This window comes from Berghia stephanieae, chromosome 6 (assembly GCF_034508935.2).
Source record: "Berghia stephanieae isolate SIO BIC M18660-M18661 chromosome 6, UCSD_Bste_1.3, whole genome shotgun sequence".
Lineage (NCBI taxonomy): Eukaryota > Metazoa > Mollusca > Gastropoda > Nudibranchia > Aeolidiidae > Berghia > Berghia stephanieae.
The window spans coordinates 43,574,551-43,596,556 of NC_088365.1; the positions used below are offsets into that span (position 1 = coordinate 43,574,551).

At 37.4% G+C, this 22,006-nt stretch overlaps 1 protein-coding gene across 5 annotated transcripts in view; it reads right to left on the bottom strand.

The window, feature by feature from the left end:
* The window catches only part of LOC144975076 (uncharacterized), a 54,744-nt gene that overhangs the window by 4,611 nt on the left and 28,127 nt on the right, over nt 1–22,006 (bottom strand). For all 5 annotated transcript variants that reach the window (XM_078918773.1, XM_078918775.1, XM_078918772.1 and 2 more), the window contains 15 exons: nt 21,487–21,630; nt 19,122–19,311; nt 17,718–17,830; nt 13,883–14,044; nt 12,725–12,934; nt 11,472–11,602; nt 10,350–10,510; nt 9,149–9,291; nt 7,639–7,820; nt 6,973–7,090; nt 6,405–6,586; nt 5,020–5,195; nt 3,485–3,683; nt 2,216–2,409; nt 196–600 (listed from right to left, as the gene is read on the bottom strand). In XM_078918773.1, the coding sequence (XP_078774899.1) occupies nt 196–600; nt 2,216–2,409; nt 3,485–3,683; nt 5,020–5,195; nt 6,405–6,586; nt 6,973–7,090; nt 7,639–7,820; nt 9,149–9,291; nt 10,350–10,510; nt 11,472–11,602; nt 12,725–12,934; nt 13,883–14,044; nt 17,718–17,830; nt 19,122–19,311; nt 21,487–21,630 (2,710 nt within the window). The remainder of the gene's footprint in view (nt 1–195; nt 601–2,215; nt 2,410–3,484; nt 3,684–5,019; nt 5,196–6,404; nt 6,587–6,972; nt 7,091–7,638; nt 7,821–9,148; nt 9,292–10,349; nt 10,511–11,471; nt 11,603–12,724; nt 12,935–13,882; nt 14,045–17,717; nt 17,831–19,121; nt 19,312–21,486; nt 21,631–22,006) is intronic.

Sequence of the window (22,006 nt, forward strand, 5' to 3'; positions counted from 1 at the left end):
TCATCTTGACAAAAAACTCTCAAACCTGGGACTTTTCTGGCCAAATTTTAAAACTGGGTTTTTCCAGAGTACGGCAGTATGGGGGTAGCAAGCAATTATTTCATTTTATATGACAGGAATTATTCTGATTTCAGAACATGATGGCACTACTACTGCTACTGCTGCGACTGCTACGACTACAACAATGAAACTCACTTGAAGTCATTTCCCTTTAAAAGTTGGAACAGAAAGTGCCGATAGTTGTGGCAGGGAATATGGTTGTTGTTCTGGGACCAACTATGGATATATGGTCCCGGGTTGAATCCCACAAATCGATCCTTGGCAATCTCAGGAATAGCCGGTGCCAAAGGCACTCCCCGGGCTCTAGCCTGCGTGTCCAGGAGTGGGTCATTGACCACGCTGAATGGTGGGATGTCGTTGACATTGACACCGAGATGAAGGCCTTTCTTGAGAATGGGGTCCTTGAGTAATGGCTTCTGCCGGTCTAACTGGCTGCTGGATTGGAACCCCAAGGCTTTCATCTCAGTCCCCGGCAGAACACGGTAAAAGTATTGGTTGACATCATCCACAACGATTTTACTCTTCCATTCGTTGTGATATCTGCATGTTGTGGAGAGAAAGAATGTGATAATTAGGATAAAAATAAAAATAAAATAAAATAAAATTCCCTATATTCATCCCCAAGGAGAAAATTATCTTTAAGGTATATTCCAAGGGAAGACTGGAATAACCCAGGCATCAGCCGCAGTGCAGTGCCGCAAAGTGAGCTAGGGCGAGGTGACTTGCTCAAGGCTATACAACAAGGCAGGTAGTCGAACTCTGTACCTTTTGGGTATGAAGCAAAAACTGTACCACTGAGCCATGCTGCCCCCTGCGTTATATATAAATATATATATTGATGGTGAGGGTGTCGATATCTCAGTTTGTAGAGCACTCACTTCATACCAAAAGGGACTGAAATTAATCCCTCATGCAGACAATATTTTTTTGTTGACCCCGCAGTCCATCCAATAACGATTGGGTAGTTGGGTCTTTTAGATCTGGTGTAAAGTACTTTTCTGCAGACTACATCCTATCCAAAAGGAAGCAAGTAATTGCTGTTTTCCTTTTCATACTATAGAAACTGGGATAAACTCCAGTTGTGAAGTGATATTTCATCCAATCCATATTGTTGCAGCTTCAATACTGAAGATAGACGCAACATCTGTGCCGTGTGTGATTGTGTTAGGTAATGGTTCTGTATCACAATCATTATGTTTTCCTGTGACAGAAATGTTTTCTAATTATGTAAATTTCTCGTCAGAATGTCTTCCGATGTTGAGAAAGAAAACCCCACCAGTTCTGCCATCCAGATAAATCCTACTAACACACATAACTATTTGTAACCTTAAACATTCAAAGTCTCTTAGAGAGAATTTAGTGAGTATTCATCACCCAACTGGGCAGTCTAAATAAAAATAATAACAAAGAATTAAAACCATTTCCTTAGTTACTCACAGTATTTTTATTTCATGCAATGCAAGTCACCCGTAAGGTGCCATTTTTGGTATCAGAGCTCTTATAATATCAATAACAAGCTACTAATTCACATCTGAGTTTAGTCGGGTAATGTCTTTAACCCTCTCCTTACGATCTATTGGAAAATCGTCACATTTGTTACGATGCAACCATCACTTTTCTCATCCAGATTTCATTTCTTTTATCTACGGCTATAAACACTTGACATACTGTAACAGAGTTCATGTTATTGTCGAACAATATCATGTATAGAATGTGATTGTTGCTTTTCTGTTTTAGTAAGAAATGTCTGTTTTTGTGTTAAGTGGGTGTGTTGTTTTAGGGAAAATTCTGAAATTGGCTGGTAAGGAGAGAGTTAAAGGTACTTATTCACACCTAAGATGAGCAGGGTAGTCATTCGCACCTGAGATGAGTGGGGTAATATATTCAAAGGTAGTCATTCATCACTGAGATGAGTAGGGTAATGTCTTTAAAGGTACCCATTCACACCTGAGATGAGTAGGGTAGTGTATTTAAAAAGGACTTATTCACACCGGTTTCATACACACTTTTTCAGATCTTTTTCTTACACCAGTGCCTGCTCCCTAATTTGTGATTTTGGTTTTTTTGGGACGACTTTGTCTTGTATTTTCTTTCTGCTTTGTCTGACCCTGTTTCATTCACGGTTGTTCATATTTTTATTAAAATCCGAACTCACTTCTCCTTCATAAGCTGTTTTTCCTCTTCCTTCTGAACCCCTGGAAGGTGGATGGACAGCGGTTCTTTGTTGCCAAAGTCTGGTTCAGGCCTGGTGTAAAGGTCAAGGTCATCTCTTCGAATGACCCAGGGGAATCTGTCTCTGTCCAGCGGGGACTTGAAGATGTTGGTGTGGAGGTGGTTCTCTACCCAGTCCTAAAAGGAGGTGAAATAATGAATTTATCAGGAAGTAGAAAAGGGACCCATTGTGTCCATCTGGTATTTTGTTGGAAAGACGTGTACTTATCGGGAAGTCTTATAAAGAAATTGTTTTTTTTAATTGAGCAATATCCAATAAACGTGGTCAAAGCGTTTTACAAGGGTCCCTGGCCAACAGCAATATTTAACAATTAGGACAGGATATGACGCCTGTTAGGCGATATCACAATTTTTTTCAGAGAGAGACAATGCTGTTAACGGCCAGGTACTCATTTTACACCTGAGTATGGTGAGAGAATGTGAGTAAAGAGCCTTCTCCAAGAATCCAACTATGCGCAGAGTGAGGCTTGAACAAGAACCTTCCGATCTGAAAGCGAGTGTCATACCACTAGACCACATAGCCGCACAATAACCCACTGTCACAGGAGAACATAATGTGAGTAAAGAGCCTTCTCCAAGGATCCAACTATGCGCCGAGCGAGGCTCGAAACGAGGACCTTCCGATCTGAAAGCAAGTGTCATACCACTAGACCACATAGCCGCACAATAACCCACTGTCACAGGAGAACATAATGTGAGTAAAGAGCCTTCTCCAAGGATCCAACTATGCGCCGAGCGAGGCTCGAAACGAGGACCTTCCGATCTGAAAGCAAGTGTCATACCACTAGACCACATAGCCGCACAATAACCCACTGTCACAGGAGAACATAATTTTGATAACCCAAAATTGTTATGGGCTCACTGTTGTAATGAAAGTTCTCTCAAACCAGTGCAAAATATTGTTATCACAACAATGTTTGGTTATCAGACCTGCAAATGTGTGCACGTCGTATTGGAATAAACCAGATGATGGAGATTAATTCTAACACTGACAATAATAATAGTAATGATAATAATAATAATTATAATAATACTGATAATAATAATAATAATAATAATAATAATAATAATAATAATAATAATAATAATAATAATAATAATAATAATAATAATAATAACAATAATAACAATAATAATAATAATGACAAAAATACAAAAAGTAAAACAAATGACACCAGACAGACACACAAACCTCTTTCAGAGCATCCAAACTGGCCTCATCCAGTCGCCTTGGGTGAACGTTACTTTCCTTGGTACTCTTCATCCCTGGAAACACCCAGCCCTTGGACGTCCGCCATTGGGATTTAGCCTCAGCCTCGGCCGCCTTCCTCTCCTCCTTCACATCTACAGGTGTGTACATGGCAGACATAAACTCCTGATTGTAAGCATATCTGGGAATATAGTTAAGGGAATCATGACAATGATTGAGTTGCAATTACAATACAATGAAAAACAAAAAATGGTACAAAGGTGCATACGACTATGTGATCTAGTGGACCGGAAGTGGCCCATAGTTGAGTCCTTGAAAAAGGCTCTTTACTCACATTCTATCATCGTACCTAGGTGTAAAATGATTACCTGGCCCTTAACAGTGATGTCTCTGTCAGAAAAAACTGTACTATCACCAAACAGGTGTCGTGTCTCATCCTCCATGTTAAGTGTTGCTGTTGGCTAGGGATCCCTTGTAAAGTGCTTTGAGCATGTTTAGTGGATATTGCGCTATAATATATATATATATAAATGCTCAAGTTTTTTGACTTAATTCTTACTTAAAGGTGAGAAAAATAAAACATATATAGATGTGACCCAACGGCTGAAACCGATATCATGTTGGAGTGAAGTAGATCGTTATTATTATTATTATTATCATTATTATTATTATTATTATTATTATTATTATTATTATTATTATTATTATTATTATTATTATTAAGAAACCATATTAATTCCCTTCAATAATCATACAAATGTATCCCAGTTTACAGAAAAGATATGAAAAATATCTCCATGCAATGTATTGACCTAACATCAAATTGTAGTAAGACCCCCCCCCCCCCCCTCCTAACCCCCACCCTTTCTAATAAGGATATCACACTACATTGACCAATTAAAACACATGTATAACTATATCATATGTATAACATATATAGATGTAACCCAACGGCTGAAACCGATATCATGTTGGAGTGAAGTAGATCGTTATTATTATTATTATTATCATTATTATTATTATTATTATTATTATTATTATTATTATTATTATTATTATTATTATTATTATTATTATTATTATTATTATTAAGAAACCATATTAATTCCCTTCAATAATCATACAAATGTATCCCAGTTTACAGAAAAGATATGAAAAATATCTCCATGCAATGTATTGACCTAACATCAAATTGTAGTAAGACCCCCCCCCCCCCTCCTAACCCCACCCTTTCCAATAAGGATATCACACTACATTGACCAATTAAAACACATGTATAACTATATCGCATTAGACAGAAGATTACAAGTTTAATGATCTCTTGATTAGTAAAAACAATAGGAACAACAAAAACAAAAAAAAAGACAAAAATAATCCAAATAACTCCCCCCCCCCCTCCCTTACCACCCAAAAAAAATGAAATGAAAATAACAAAAAAAAAAAAAACCAACAACAATAATCCAGCAATAATTTCTGACTCTTTTCATCGTCAAATGAACCATAAGCCCCTTCCTTGCCTGGCGTCTGGATCCTGCTCCCTGAGGTACTGTCGTAACTTCCGGTGGGCCAGGTCCACAGAATTGAGGGCCATGGTACTGTAATTGAATGCGGGGTCCATATCCACCATCATGCGTGGCTTCTTGTTCTTTTCATTCTCCAAATGGACCTGGTCACTCTTACGCTGGACGTCTTGCTGTGGACAGAAAAGATGGAAATGAAACGGACAGTGTGAAATTGTAGTAAACGCTTATCTCACTCAACCCTAACACCGACTATATCCTTCGTTTACCTGGGTTATTTTTACCCCATGCCTATTTATTACATTTTTCTGAGACAAATTATAGGCATAGTATCAAAGCTAATGTTTTTAGTTTTTGCATGTTAATGGTAGTTGAATAGAACTATCTATGTACATGCTCATTTTTAATACATTTTTTTCCAATTTTGAAAAGTAGCAAAAATCTCTAGGATGGAGTGAGTTAATTGATTGTAACTTTAATATAAAAAGTACTTAAGGTCATAAAGTGAAACAATAAATGAGTAGTACACAAAGGTGGTAATGCAAAACTCAACCAGATTCGGAAAAGCCAGATGACTTTTCCTGGCAATAAAAATTTAGACTGTACAGGTCACTTGTACTATCTGTGCTACTATATGGTTGTGAAGCCTGGACAATGAAAGTGGAACTAGACAGGCGATTCAATGTGTTCGAGAGCAAGAGTTACAAGAAAATCCTACGAGTGTCATATCTGGAACATAAAACTAATAAGGAGGTTCTCAAAGATGTGGAAAAGCTGGCAGGAAGACACGAACCATTGCTTGCACTGGTCAAAAGATGGAAACTTGCATGGATTGGACATCTGATCAGCTTATGCAGGACAGTCATGCAAGGTACAGTGGAAGGTCAAAGAAGAAGAGGAAGACAAATGAAATTGTGGCTGGATGACATCAAAGAATGGACAGGATTGACGCTGTAAGAGCTGACAGAGAAAGCCAATGACCAAGATGTGTGGCATCGTGTTATGCAGACTGCATCCTGAAGTCCCCCTTGACAATCATCCGGTCATGGGAATGAGTGAGTGAGTGAATGACACATCATAACTTTTCTCTTAGGTGGTTCAGATATTTTTGTTTTTGGTCAAGGTCAAATTGAATCAAAGTCAGAATAGACAAAGAAAAAAAAGTATCACAATTCACTTAATGATTTCTTCCACTGTACTGCTAATATCATTTTCATTGATTAAAATAGTAATCACTCTTGCGTGAAAATTTATAGTTGATGTGACAATTTTGTAAATTTGTAACCAGGTTCTAAAGTTCGTAGGAATACAGAAAATTTGAAGGACATGACAAGACTGCTATTCCCAATAAAACATTTTTAAAAAAAAACGTTTTGACTCACAATATTTTCTTCCACATAGTTGTGTCTTTGTGCCACTCCTTCTCGTAACTGGTCAATGTATGCCTGATTGAAGTTGTCCAGGGGTGTCCAGTTACGACTCGGTTCAGCTTGGTATGGGGTTGGTTGCCACATTGGCTCATCAGAGTTGGATTTGTCATCTGTGGATGGCGTTTCTTGTAACTCTGTGTGGAAATTTGATGATAAAACACAATAAAAGATCTGGCAAATATTTGTGGGATATGACATTTGAAAAGATGTCAACAAGAATTTAACGTAGAATCTTAGGTTTTGGTAAGTTCACATTATGATGATTAAGAGTCGTCAAAATCTTACTCTTGGTGGTAACAATGAATAATCATATCAAAAATCAAGTAGAGAAATGTTTTCTAAAGTAATATGTCTTTAGCCTGCTTTTGAATTCCTGCAGGGATTCTGAATTTCTAACTTCAAAGGGTAAATTATTCCAAATTGAGGCGCCAAATGATAAAACAAAAGCTCTTTTACCATCATTTAATTTCAAACAAATATGTTAAAACAATTCTTTCACATTCTAGAATGACCTTCTCACCTTGTAGATCCTTTTGGGTGAAGGGCACTCCAAACTCTCGACTCATGGACACAACCATCTCAGCAGTTGGGAATAAATCATTTCGGACTACGTCCTTCATTTTTTCCAATTTGATGACCTGGAACGATGACAATAACATTGGTAAAATGATTGGGCTGGGATAAGAATGAAGGGTTAAAATCGTTGGGATTGGATGAGGGTGAAAGGTTGAAATGGTTGGGATTGGATGAAGGGTGATGGGTTAAAATACTTGAGATGGGATGAAGGTGAAAGGTTAAAATGATTGGGATTGGATGAAGGGTGTATGAGACCCATTGTCACCGAACTGTATCAAGTGAAGAATTTAATCTTACTGATATTTATGCATAAAGAGAGAGTGACATCGACAGTGACATTGACAGTGACATCGACAGTGACATCAACAGTGACATCGACAGTGACATCGACAGTCTTTTAACACTGACATCAGGCTTTTTCATTCAAAATTGTAATCTGCAGTCTTTCAATACCCGTCATTTTCTTTTTAAAATTTATCTATTTACAGGAAACTCATTTTCATTTAAACTAATTTCTATTGCTATATCTATATATAGTGGATATATGTGCTACATAAATGCTCAATTTTTTCTTCTTTAAATTTTCCAAATCTTCTAAACAAAAACTCACTTGGTCTAATTTGATGAGTCCGTCAAAGCAGGGCCTGACCACCATATCACGGACGTACAACAAAGACTGCTGGACAATGATGGAAAGAGGCTCATGGAGCTTGACACGACACAAGTCAACGTCGAGTGGACCGTACAACCTCTGGCCAAAACTCATGTCCGAATTATACAAAACTTTCATATCTGTGGACAGAAAACAGGAAATATTGCACACTAAAAATTGGATAGTACTAAGAAATACTACTCCCTTTAGAGCCTCTAGGCCCATGGTGCCGAAGTTGATCCCGATTTCTATAGCGTGAAATAGACAAATAACAATTGCTTGTTACCCTTTAAATTGGATGCTAGTCTATCACAAAGTACTTTCCACAATATCTAACAGACCCAGCTATTAAAGCACTGGATGAACAAGGTCAGGGAGGGGGGTCAGAAAACAAAAAAATCTTGATTTCACCCAGATTAATCTCACTCTCTTTGCGTGTGAAGTGAGTGCTCTACCAACTGAGCTAAAAAATAAAAAACAGAATTATGAATTAAATAACCATGAAAAAAAAATCATTTAAAAAAAAAATGGCAATTAAATAGTGTATTTCTATGGGGCTAAGCCATGCTCAATGCACTTTAACATGTATTTTAATTCCCTCAGCAGTCTGTAAGGAACAAAATTTCCATTCTATATGGCACAAATTAACCATTAGGCAAGCCTTTAGTCTCCCTTTTACGAGAGGACAATCTTATAAATGACTGTTTCCAACATTGTTTGACTTTGTTACAAAGAGGGTTACGAGAGTTATTTTGCAAAAAAAATGCCACATGGTAAGAGTAAATGCTGAACTTTTCTTGGCATCACTTTTTCTGCTAAAAGGCATAAAAAAGTGGAAATAAATCTTTTTTTTTTTTAATCCTGACTTAATTTCTCAATTTAACAAAAATCTCATCACGCCTTGCCATTGAAAATTTGCCAGTGTATATTTAGTGAAACCAGGGTTGATTTGTCTCTAAATTATGTGAAATTAAGTGATGTGATAAAAATACCAAAATAATGCCAAATGCCAAACTCAATTTTTCCATTCCAAACGGCTTTAAAAAATGCCAAGTTTTTGGAATTTGGCATTAAAAAACCCATATTGGCAACACTGGTTACAAAACGAGCCACTGTTCAACCAACCCATCAACACGACATAAACCAGTGGTTAAAAATAATAGACTATGGGGAGGAAAGAAAAAACACAGCGTACAATTCTTGTGCCACTTTGTAGTCTTGTGATATGACACTTCCTTTCAGACCTGTATCAAATTCGAGTCCTTGGAAAATGCATGTTACATTCTCTTATAAGACTTAGGTGTAAAATGAGTAAAATGGCTGGATTTTTAAAAGCACCTTACAGGCATCATGTCTCGTCTGACTTTCTCAGTGTTGTTGTTAGCTTGGGATCCTATCTAAAGAGAACATAAAGTGGATATTGCGTTGTATAAAAGCTTAATTATTTTTTATTTCATGACTAACATACCAGAATTTTCCGGCTGTGGCAAATCTTCCCACAGTTGTTTGATGGCTTTGTCCCTCAGGCCCTCCAAGACGAACGTGTGGTACTCGCCATCCAGGAGGTGGAAGCCTGTCACAATGTCAAGGTCAAGGCTACACTGTTGGTCTCTGGGGAAAAGAAAAATAAATATATTTGATAAACACTAACCCTTTATTTTGTTGTGTATTTTTGGAGCGTTTTGCAGTGCTTGCGACATTTTCAGGTCATATCATTGTCAATAATAAGGAAAAAAACATGAGATTGACAGAAATTCTGGATTTACAATAAAAGGCACCCAAGAAAAAGTAAGACAAAGGGGAATAGTTCAAATTGGGGATAGAAGTAGATTCTAAGAGCCTACCATCAGTGTAGTTAGTTTGAGAGCACCAAAAAGTCTCATCTAGGCACAAGTAAAGGATTTCAAAAGGAGGAATATATTCAAAATAAAACCTACAGCAGAGATGATTCAGACCTACAAACTTTCCAAAATGCCAAATAAGGAATTTTAGATTAGTCAAACTTAAGTCTGCCCCATGGACAACTAATGACAAATTCAAAGGGCAAATAAACAAAAATAATAACTTACAGTTACAGGCCTATTTTGTAAAGTATGAGTTGTTTTGTTTCGTTTCGTTTTGTTTTTGTATTTTTCTAGTTGTTGGGTTTGGTTTTTTTTTTTGCACTTTAGTATGATATTCTTATAAGAGGATGTCATCCTATTGATATCACCAGATCCAAGTCAAATAAATACTTGACAATGAGGCACTTAATTGTTGTCATGTACCATGTTTATTAACATTCCCTTTTAACCCTACAGCTGCCAGGGCCGATTTTAAGTCAACCCAATTCATGAATTTTTTCAGGCAATGACTGACGTTTCCATCACATTCAGCAAGAGATAAGTACTTGTAATGAGACTTTAGCTTCTGGAAAAGATCGAGTCACTAATCTCTTGCAAAAAGCGATGGAAACGACAGTAATAACCTGACACAGGTTGGGTTATTGGGTTATTTTTCGCCGGGGGGGGGGGGGGGGGGGGGGGGGGGGGGAATTAGCCCTGTCACTTCTTTTTTTAGGGTTAAAATAATTTTTTTTAAACGAAGCTATTATCAGGAAAATCTATCTGTAATCGGAAGTTAGGAGACAAAACTACTTTTTTATTTATCTATTATTATTTCCAACTCACACAGACAGTTTGTATGTGGACAAGGCAGCATCGATGACATGTTGTGGCATTTCCTCCAACTCTAACGCCTTTGCGTTACACTGACGTATCAATGTCTGAAGGGAGTTTAGCAGGACCAGGTTACGGTAGCCGAATATAAAGATGATACGGTTGAATGGACACTAGAAATAATAGAAACAAAAAATGTTAATGAATTTTTAAAAAAATAAAAACTTCAGCTTTTATAGAGCGCAATATCCACTAAACTTGCTCAAAGCGCTTTATAAAGGGTCCCTGACCAACAGCAACACGTATCATGTAGAACGTGACATGACGCCTGTTAGGCAATATTACATTTTTTCTGACAGAGACAACGCTGTTAACGACCAGGCACTCATTTTACACCTGAATATGGTGAGAGAATATGAGTAAAGAGCCTTTACCAAGGACTCAACTATGCACTGAGCGAGGCGGAATCAAAGATTTTCCGATCCAAAAGCGAGTGTCATACCACATGACCACATAGCCGAATTGAATTTGCTTTGAGTTCATTCCCTTTAGATTGAATAGTGAAGTGAAAAATAAAATTGATATCAATTGGTTTTGAGTTATTACCCATTTGGATTGAATGGTGAAATCAACAGGACAAAATTATCAAGTTCCTGGAAAAGGCTTTTACTCACATTCTTTCACCATACTCAGGAGTAAAATGAATACCTGGTAATTCACAGCTTTATCTCTCTCAAACAAATTGTAATATTTTCTTACAAACATCATATATGTTAAGTCTTGCTGTTGGCTTGTCATTCATGTTAAGCGTTTTGAAAATGTTTAGTGGAAATTGTGCATATAAATGCTTGTGATTGTGGGGGTCCCGATACTTCAGTTGGTAGAGCACTTGCTTCACACTCAAAGGGACTGAGGTTGATTCCGTGTGAAGTCCAGAAATATTTTCTGACCCCTTGTCCACCCAGGAGTGATTAGGTAGCTGCTGGGTCTGTTGAATATGGTGGAAAGTACTTTGCAATAGACTACCGCCCTATCTAAAGAGTAGCAAGCAATTGCCTGCTATAGAAACTGGGATAAACTATGGCTCCATGAGCTTAATGGCTCTGAAGGACTACTTTAAATGATCAAGATTACCTCTTTAGTTGTGGCGATGTCTTCCTTTGCAGCCAATTTGGCCGGGGTGATTAGTGGATGGGCCAGTTCTATCTTGACTTTTAGCATGGCGGTATCACATATGTAATTTCCAGCTGTCATTGGTCTCTCAACTGTTGGGAACAAAGGAAGTTGCATTATTGACATTGTATGACTATCTATCAGTCTGTATCTATATGTCTGTCTGATATATTTCTTCATCTATCTCTGTTTATCAACTGTATCATCATCTATACCGCCATCCCAATAATCAACGTTTATTTTAAACAACAAATATATTGAATTCATCATAATGACATGCTTCACAATCATCATCATCATCATCATCATCATTATCATCCATCATCATCATCATAATCATCATCATAATCATCTTCTTATCAGCATCATCATTGTCCAAATCATGATCATCATCACCACAGTCATCACCTTGATGATGATTTGTCGAATCATTATCTATTCATATTCTATTCTCAGCTGTGAAGTTATGTTTGTTTCTACTTGATTAATGAGTTATATTTCAAGAGTCAACTGTGCATGTGTGAGGTTGTGTGTGCATGTGTAAGTAGTTTGTTTTGTTTTTATTGTTTTTAAGGGTTTTACGGCGCTTGCAACACATTTAGGTTATATCAGCGCCAGTAAAAAGGAAGAAAATGGGATAGTAAAAAGTTCTAGAATTCCAATTGAAGCATCCAAGAGAAAGTAAGACATAGGGGAACTGGGAACAAATAGGGATCAGATGTAGATTCCAAGAGCATATCACCAATGTACTTAGTTTGAAATCACCTATAAGTCTCATCCGGACACAAGAACAAAATCCAACAAAGAGGAACACACTCAAATGCTTACATTATACATTAAAAAATAACAAATATACTAATACATAACAGAGAGATGATTTACAAGGAAAAAAATTCATCTCCCAAAACAATAACTATGCATTTGACTGTTTCCCTCCCAGCCAGGACTCCGACCAGGGCCAGGAAAAAAACTAAGTAATCTCATTCCAAGACAAAGACAGAAAACATGTTGGAAAACAGATATAAGGGGATAGAAGACACAGTGCCCGCTATGGGAGGTCAGGATCCCCACCCAGATGTGTAAGTAGTCTAAGCAAATGTGGGGTGTGTACATCTAAGTGTGTCCATTGTACTATAATTGTATTGTTAAATTGGCATCAATGTACATCAAAAAGAAATTCCATGTCTTTGGACAATAAAGTTCTAATCACTGACCAGGTCCATCCACTGCACCAGCAACACCGACCAGTTTATCGTTGACCAACTGACCACCCAAGACATCTGGTATTGGACACTTGTGGATTGGAACCTTTATCTCTAGGAACCGTTGTCCGAGCAACAACTCGGATAGGTCAACTCGGGCAATTCCGTATGGGTCCCATGGCTTGTTGCGACCTTGGAATGGATTGTGGAGGGTACGACGACCTGTCGAAAATTTGAAAAGAAGTTTTAAAATTCACAAATTCATATTTAAATCACATCAGGTCTCTTGATAATAATAAGAAATGACGTGTGTAGACAGTAGAGAATGAAAACTTTTGCCATATTGTGGAGTCGAACCCAATACCAGACTGTTACATGAGAGGGATGCTCTACAAACTACCCATACACCACTCTAAAAAAAAAGAAGGCTGTTTTAAATGTAGTAACCATCTCGAGTCCCTCTCGCAACTTCTTGAGGTCATGGAGTCAACACACAAACACCACGAAAGTTTATTGACGAGCTAGGAGTTCAGCTTACAAGCTCTATTCTCAAAACAAAAATATGACACAGAGAAGATTAAGACATTTGAGCATGCTCGGATATTGAGTGAACATTATTTCAGAAAACTGAAAAGTTCTCTATTGTCTTCTGGCACGTTTCAACCCACTTCATTTCTTGTTATTATCAACATAAGTGCCTGGGCCACTCACTTTTCGGGTCTATTGCGAAAGTTGATAAAAATAGAAGTTAAGAATCAAAATCAAATTGTCTATAATGATCAGTCAGGGAAATATTATTTTTTGTGCATATTTTAAGATGAGACAAACATCACAGGTAGCATCATCTGCTGGCCCTAGTCTATGGCAAAGTATTATTGGTCAAGTTTAACTTAGATCCAGCTGATCAATCATACTGGATTGCTTGATGAGTCAGAAAATAAGATAAAAATAAGCATACAAGGATTACAGCTCATTCCCTTATTGAGTAGAGTGGTTGAGAGTTTAAGGCAGTGGTACACACCTTTTTTAGCAGACACTAAGAACAGTGAAAAATCACAACACAAATACAAAATCACCAACTACAACAACAACAAAAAACAACAACAACAAAAAAAAACAACATCAAAAACAAAAATAAAAACATGAACAATATTTTTTTCAATATCTTACTTTCCACTGTTCCAACATTGGCAATTTTTTCGTCCTCCAAATCGTCTCCAAACAACATCGGTTTTAATGTCACTTCCTCTGGTCTGCGGTCCCGATCATGGACTTCAATCTCCATGGCAGGACCATGGAAATATTCACGGAGCTCTGACTCTTCCATCGTACCTGAAGGAAAAAGAACAATCTCACACAGTCAATATGTGACATACCGTCTAATAATGGTATTATGTCAAAGTGGTTTAGATACTACAAATTGTATTTGTGATCGACTATCGCAAAGAACTTTCTACGAGATCAAACAAACACAGATACCCACCAAAGAAGAAAAAAATCTCAACTGCACTCAGGATCGATCTTTACTTGTGAAGCGGTGGCGCTCAATGGCGACGCTTGGTTTTTCATTGCTCTGTTGTTCATCAGTAAAAGTTTGTATTCTTGTGTTATTATCTGCCATCGTTTTTGTATATGGACTTATTATTTGTAATTGGAATACAGGTATGACTATATTTAAATATTTCTATTTGTGGTACCTATTTCAATAATGTGTAGAGCATGAAAAGTTACTACGAGTGAACAATGTTGTTGTGTTCGAAATAAAAACAATATGGCGACCGTCGTCTACACAAAAAACGAATTGCTTGATATTGGAAAAACAACAATCAAAACAAATGATCGAAAAGGTTTTATTGTTTCAATCAAGAAAAGAAAAAGAGGAAAACGTGGAGGCGTCAAGCAAAGAATTCGAAGAACTGGTAAAGTACCACTACCTATGATTATACTTTCAAACGTTCGATCTATCAGAAACAAAGCGGACAATATTAGCGCGTTGTGTAAATTTGATCCTGATTATGAAAACTCAAGCATACTGTGTTTTACAGAGTCATGGCTTTCAGACTTAGATACAGATAAAAGTGTAGAATTGGAAAATTTCATAATACATAGGCGTGACAGAGATAGCTCAATGACAGGAAAACAAAAAGGTGGTGGTATTTGTGTGTATATCAACAAAAACTGGTGCAAAAGCTGTCGAACTACACGTTCATTATGTGAAAAGGACATCGAGCTCATTTCCCTCTCTCTTAGACCCCACTATTTACCTCGGGAATTCCCACTTATTTATGTCATTGCTGTGTACGTCCCTCCTGATGCGAATGCTAACACAGCTTTACGGGTAATTGAGGAGGAATCATTTAATTTTTTAAGAAAACATCCTGATGCCCCCGTAATAATTCTTGGTGATTTCAATCACTGCCCTCCTATAAATTCTTTTTATCAACACGTCTCTGTTCCTACCAGACGAGATAAAACCCTGGATCTGTGCTATACAAATATTAAAAATTCATACAGAAGCGTTCAAAAAGTAAAAATAGGAAATTCAGATCACAATAGTGTGTTGTTGATTCCAACCTACAAAACTAAATTAAGACAACATAAAGCGATTGTGAAAGAAACTCGTCTTTGGTCAACAGAAAATATAAACAAACTCCAAGGTTGTTTTGACTGCACAATATGGGATGAACTCATGTCTGATAACATGTCACTGGACGAGTGGGTTGATGTTGTCACGTCTTATATTCATTTCTGTTGTGATTTGTGCGTGGACACTAAAAGGATTAAAATATTTAACAACAACAAACCTTGGGTCAACAAACGAGTTAAGTTATTTATAAATATGAAGAAAATCGCTCATATGAGTGGGGACAAAAACAAGCAGCACGAGGCAGAAAAACAATTAAAGAGGGTAATTTATGAAGAAAAACGTAAAATAAAGATAAAATGGAAACAAACCTTAAAAATTCAAATGCATCGCAGGCGTGGAGGATGATTAAAGAAATGGGTGGCGTTAACAACAAAAAGACAGATTTTAACAATGACACACATATGAATATCGAGGAATTAAATAAGTTTTACTGTCGATTCGACACCATTGACAACGTACTTTCAAAAATTAATATCATAACAAAAAATACGTCTCCTCCGCCAGAAATCGAAGAAGAGGCGGTCATCAATGTTCTTAAATTATGTAAAAAGAAAAAAGCACCAGGTCCAGATGGACTTAGTGGGGAACTCATTTCAAACTGTAACAACCAACTAGCTGTCCCTTTCTTGCCTATTTTCCAACGTTCAATAGATGAACAGAAAATCCCAATTATATGGAAAACATCGACTATAATTCCAGTACCCAAAAAGAATCCACCAACTCAGCTGAATGATTATAGACCTGTTGCTTTAACATCAATTATTATGAAATGTCTGGAAAAGATTCTGAAAAGAGAGCTGTTGCAATTTATATATGACCAACACATACTTGATCCATATCAGTTTGCCTACCAACAAAATCTTAGTGTGGAAGACGCACTCCTCACAGTGATGCATTCAATATCAAATCACTTGGATGTTTCACCCGCCAACTACTGCCGAATCCTATACGTCGATTTTTCGTCTGCCTTTAATGCCATGAAAACCAACATATTAATTAGTAAACTGCATGCTCTAAACCTTCCCCATTACCTCATCAACTGGTATAACAACTTTCTCATCGATCGCCCCCAACATGTCAGAGTAGGCTCAAATATATCATCAGTAAAAACTCTTTCAAACGGATGCCCACAAGGGTGTGTAAGCTCACCTCTACTTTACATCCTCTATACAAACGATTGTGTGGCTAGCTTTGATAACTGCCAACTCATCAAGTATGCTGATGACACCGCAATACTCGGCCTGCTCAATGATTCCGTCTCCGAATTTAAATACACTGAGCAAGTTAGTAAATTCAGCAAATGGTGTGCCGATAACTGTCTAGAGCTCAATGTAACAAAAACAAAGGAACAACTGTTTGATCACAGAAAAATAGGAAAAAGAGCAAGACAAATAACAAAAATTAACAATCAGGCGGTTGAAACTGTTGAAACGTTTAAATACCTTGGTGTAATTATAGATAACAGTCTAAGATTTGAATCGCACACCAACAATGTCATCAAAAAATGTAACCAGCGCTTGTATATACTCAGAAAATTAAGGTCTTTCAATGTGAACAGAAAAATTCCAACTTCTGCGCTCCGGAAGACGGTATCTAGAAGCAAAATGTCGGACAAATCGACATAAGACAACCTTCATTCCAACCGCCATAAAATTAATTAACAAATCTTCTGTGGAAAAATGAGACAACCAATGAAAATAACGAGAAGCAGTGTCGTGAATCATCATCATCGACATTGCCGCCGTCGTTATCATCATCATCATCATCATCATCATCATCATCATCATCATCATCATCATCATCATCATCATCATCATCATCATCATCATCATCATCATCATCACAATCATTGCCATCTTCTTCTTAATATAAGACACTATATTTATAATATGGTTATCTGCTGTCCCAGCAAATATATCGTATCGTTCTATCTGTCTGTGTGTGTGTCTGTGTGTATGTATATATGTATGTATGTATGTATGTATGTATGTATGTATGTATGTATGTATGTATGTATGTATGTATGAATGTAGGCATGCATATACGATGATATGCTGGTTTGTATGTATGTCTGCATGTATGTATGTATGTATGTATGTATGTATGTATATGTGTTTGTATGTACGCTCATTTCTTTTGTATACACGTGTAGAAACAATGTGCAAGCGTGTATGTTCGTGTATGGCTGTGTCTGTATTTGTAAATGTGTTGATGTTCATACCATGAACCAAACTGAGCATTGTTTACCTCACATGAATTGCCTTTAATTTGGACAATAAAGATTATTATTATTATTATTATACCAACTGAACTATGGGGACTATGTAAACAGAGGCTTTTATTTCCAACCCCACTCACCGAGCAGGAAAACGTTCGTGTCTTCCCAATAAATGTCCTTGGAATGATCTTTGCTTGGCGTCAGGTACTCATTCTCTTTGAAGAATTTATACTTGCAATAGACTGGGTGACACCTGGGGGAGGCAGAGGAAAAAAGTCAAGGTCAAATTTCCAAGCCACGTGACGAAACAAAACATATTCTAAATGCTAGTATGCCTGCCTATCTGTGTATAAAAATCTGAAAATTTGCATCCAGATACATTTTTTAAGACATTGTATGCGTAACCATTATAAAATCGAATAAAATTCTTTTCAGATTAAGAATTTTGTATGAGTTGTTTTCATTTTTGATGGATTCTCCTGCCATGAGTTGCCCATACCCTTTGGAAAGATCCCTGTAACATTATCAAGCAGGCTCTCGAATGAAACCCCCAGGGCAAGAAGAAACGAGGTCGTCCAAAACAGACCTGGAGGTGGAGATTTGTGGGTCTCCAATCTTACCTGGAGTGAGGCAAAGGTCTGTGCCAAGAACAGAAGAAGATGGAAGAGTGCAGTTAAGGCCCTATGCTTTGCTAGGAGCCAAGAGGCATAAGTCAAGTAAGTCAAGTCAAGTTTTTCATTTTTAAAGGTTTTACGGGACTTGTGACACTTTTTTTTTGGTCATTCCAGCTTGAGTAAAATGGGAGATGATAAGGGAAAATTGCAGCTAAAAGTGCCGATGAAAAAGAAAGACTGGTTCAAATAGGGAACTGGGAATCCACGATCAATCCATTCATGTGTCTATTTTGATATCACCTAACAGTCTCATCCAGGCACTTCAATGATAGGATCCCACTCAAATAAAAGCTTAAAAATGTTATTTTATTATTTTTTTTTTTAATTGAGCTTTTACATAGTGCAATGTCCACTAAACGTACTCAAAAGCACGTTACAGGGGCTCCCTGGCCAAACAGCAACACTTAACATGTAGGACAAGACATGACGCCTGTTAGGTGATATTATAATATCTTTCAGACAGAGACAACGCTGTTAACAGCCAGGTACTCATTTTACACCTGAGTACAATGAGAGAATGTGAGTAAAGAGCCTTTTCCAAGGACTCAACTATGTGCCAAGCAAGACTTGAACCCAAGACCTTCCGATCCGAAAGCGAGTGTCATACCACTAGACCACATAGCAGCACAAATACCTACAAAGCTTATTCTATATATTCAAAACTAAACCTATAATAGTACATAACAGAAAAATGATTTACAAGGGGGAAAAAATATAATCTCTAAAAAAAGGAGCTTATCCATTTATCTATTAATAATTTATTAGTGCAACATAATTTTTTTAAAGGATCAATTAGGCTGTTTTCATATCATCTTGAATTAGAAACAATTTTTTTAATTGAAAAAAAAGTAGTAAAAAAACAAAACTTACTTGAGCTGGAGATCAGCATAGGACAGAGGTGTGGCAGGCATGTTGGTGGCACTCTTTATTTGTACAGACAGGGGGTTTAAATCTTGTTTCTGGGTTGGGGAGAGGAGGGGGGCACTGAGAGACACACCGAGGAACACGTCCTCAACGCCGGGCAGTGGGTTCTCTAGGCGGTTGGTAATGATCTTGTTGTCTGGAAAGGAATGAAAAATATAGACTTGAGCAGATTTCAAAGGAAAAATATAGACTTGAGCAGATTTCAAAGGAAAAACATAGACTTGAGCAGATTTCAAAGGAAAAACATAGACTTGAGCAGATTTCAAAGAAAAATATAGACTTGAGCAGATTTCAAGGAAAAATATAGACTTGAGCAGATTTCAAAGGAAAAATATAGACTTGAGCAGATTTCAAAGGAAAAACATAGACTTGAGCAGATTTCAAAGAACAAAATCAAAATATGATTTGCGTATTAGTGTAACTTTGTGGTCTTGTGGTTTGACACTCGCCTTCTGACAGATTGTTTGTTTGTTTGGTTTTAAGGGTTTTACGGCGTTTGCAATATATTTAGGTCATCAGTGCCAGTAAAAAGAAAGAAAATAGGATAGTCCAACAATTCTAGAAATACAATTAAAGCACTCAAAGAAAAAAAAATTGAGCTTTTATATAGCTTAATGTCCACTAAACATGCACTTTACAAGGGGTCCCTGGCCAACAGCAACACTTAACATGTAGGACATGACATGACGCTTGTTAGGCGATATTACAATCACTTTTCGGACAGAGACAACGCTGTAAACGTTGTAAAGGTACTCATTTTACACCTGAGTACGGTGCGGTGAGTAAATAGCCTTTTCCAAGGACTCAACTATGAACTGAGGAATTTCCAATCCAAAAGCTAGTGTCATACCACTAGACCACATTGCGGCAAAAATAAGACAAAGGGGAATTGATTCAAATAGGGAACAGAGGTAGATTCCAAGAGCATACAATCATTGTACTTGGGTTGAGATCATCTGAAAGTCTCATCCAGACACCAACACAAGAACATACTCAAATTTTTACAAGATATGTTCAAAACAAAATATAACGATCAGTACAAAACAATAACACCTAGATGATTTAGAAGGAGAGAAATATCATCTCCTGAAATGTACACAATACATTTGACTGTTTCCCTCTCAGCCAAGAACTGGCAAGTGATCTCATTCCAAGACAAAGACATAAAGCAACTCAGAAAACATAAAGGGGAATAGAAGGCACAGTGCGTGACGTCCTGCCCACGATTGGAGGTCAAAAGACCACACCCATTGGTAAATCCCAGGTTGGAGTCCTACACATCCGCCATTGTTTTCCAGACATGACGTCTGGATTTTACATTGAAGTATTACCACTTTAATTACTTTTGTTGTTGACTGAAGAAGGGTTTTGAGCCCAAAACATTCCATGTCGAGCATTGTGTTCTTTTTTGAAGCTTTAAAAAAAAAAATCAATTAATGTCATTTTGTGAAACCTGCGTTAAGTTAATATGTTCCATAGAGGACAATATATTGCAAGACCATCTCTTGCTTCAGTAACACAACAAATTCTATTCTGTATCGATCGTATGAGATTCATGATAATTGTATTGGGAATATTGCTCCAGTCCTGACAGAAATTGTCCAAGTTCATGAAGATTATGGATCAGAATGTTGGAAGATCACAGATAGTGTCATCCAGAAACTTGAAGTATTCCAAAACAAATGTTTGCGATGAATCTTCAAGATATTCTGGCCAAACACAATCTCAAATTGTGACCTGAGAGCGAGAGTTGAAGTGGAGTCTCTGGAGAGTCTCAATAAAAGGAGAAGATGACAATGGTTGGGGCATGTCTGTCGCAAACCTGATGAAACACTGATAAGAAAGGCTCTGCGATGGACACCCCAAGGAAAGAGGAAGCGAGGCCGCTCCAAGGAGACTTGGAGACGTGCCGTAGAGAGGGACCTAAAACAGAGAGGTCTGTCCCTCGAGATGGACCCAAGAATAGCTGCTGACGGGACCAGGTGGAGATCCCTTGCATCGCCTCAAAAGCCATCAGGCCCGGAGATGACTGAGTGAGTGAGTGAGTGAGAGTGATGAAGATTATTCCAAATTCCCTGACCCTGACGTGTCTGCCCAAGACATCCCAGAGATGCTCAATGGGCGATATAATTTCCTAGAGTGACAAAAACTAAAACTCCACATCTCTGGTAAATTTTATGTGAAAATCATCTTAAGCATCTGACATATGATACTGGTTTTAGGTTGTGGGTAACATTTATGGCTACAGCTGACTATGCTTAACTTCGTCTACGAATGACTAGATGTTTTCGTTTTTTTAAAAAAACTCTACCTCCAAACAACAGTGCCAGACGTAGAGGAATCATGCAGACGCCGTGTTTCTTGATGTGTTCTGCCCGTGCCTTGGCCTGCTCTGCCAACTGTTTCCGTAACTCCCTGTCTTCTTTGTGGCTGGAGACCTTCCTTGTTGATTTGTCTGAGAAGAGAATTGTAAAAAAAATTGAGCTTTTATATGTGCAATATCCACTAAATGTTGATTTCCAAGAAACTGGGTAATGTAAATGTTGCTGCTTGAAGAAATAAATAACAACACCACTATCAAATTATCTCATTCATCTGTAGTGTCTCATTCATCCTGTTTTGTTGATAAAGGGGAAACCTGAAACGTCCACATTATCTGTTTTCGTTTATCAAATGGAAGCTTAAATTCAATTTCTATTATTATTATTATAATATTATTATTTACTAATTATTTCCAAGAAACCCATTTAGAACATCTCCAGACCGACTAGAGGACACAGAGAGAGTAAGAGAGAGAGAAAGAGAGAGAGAGTAAGAAAGAGAGAGAGAGT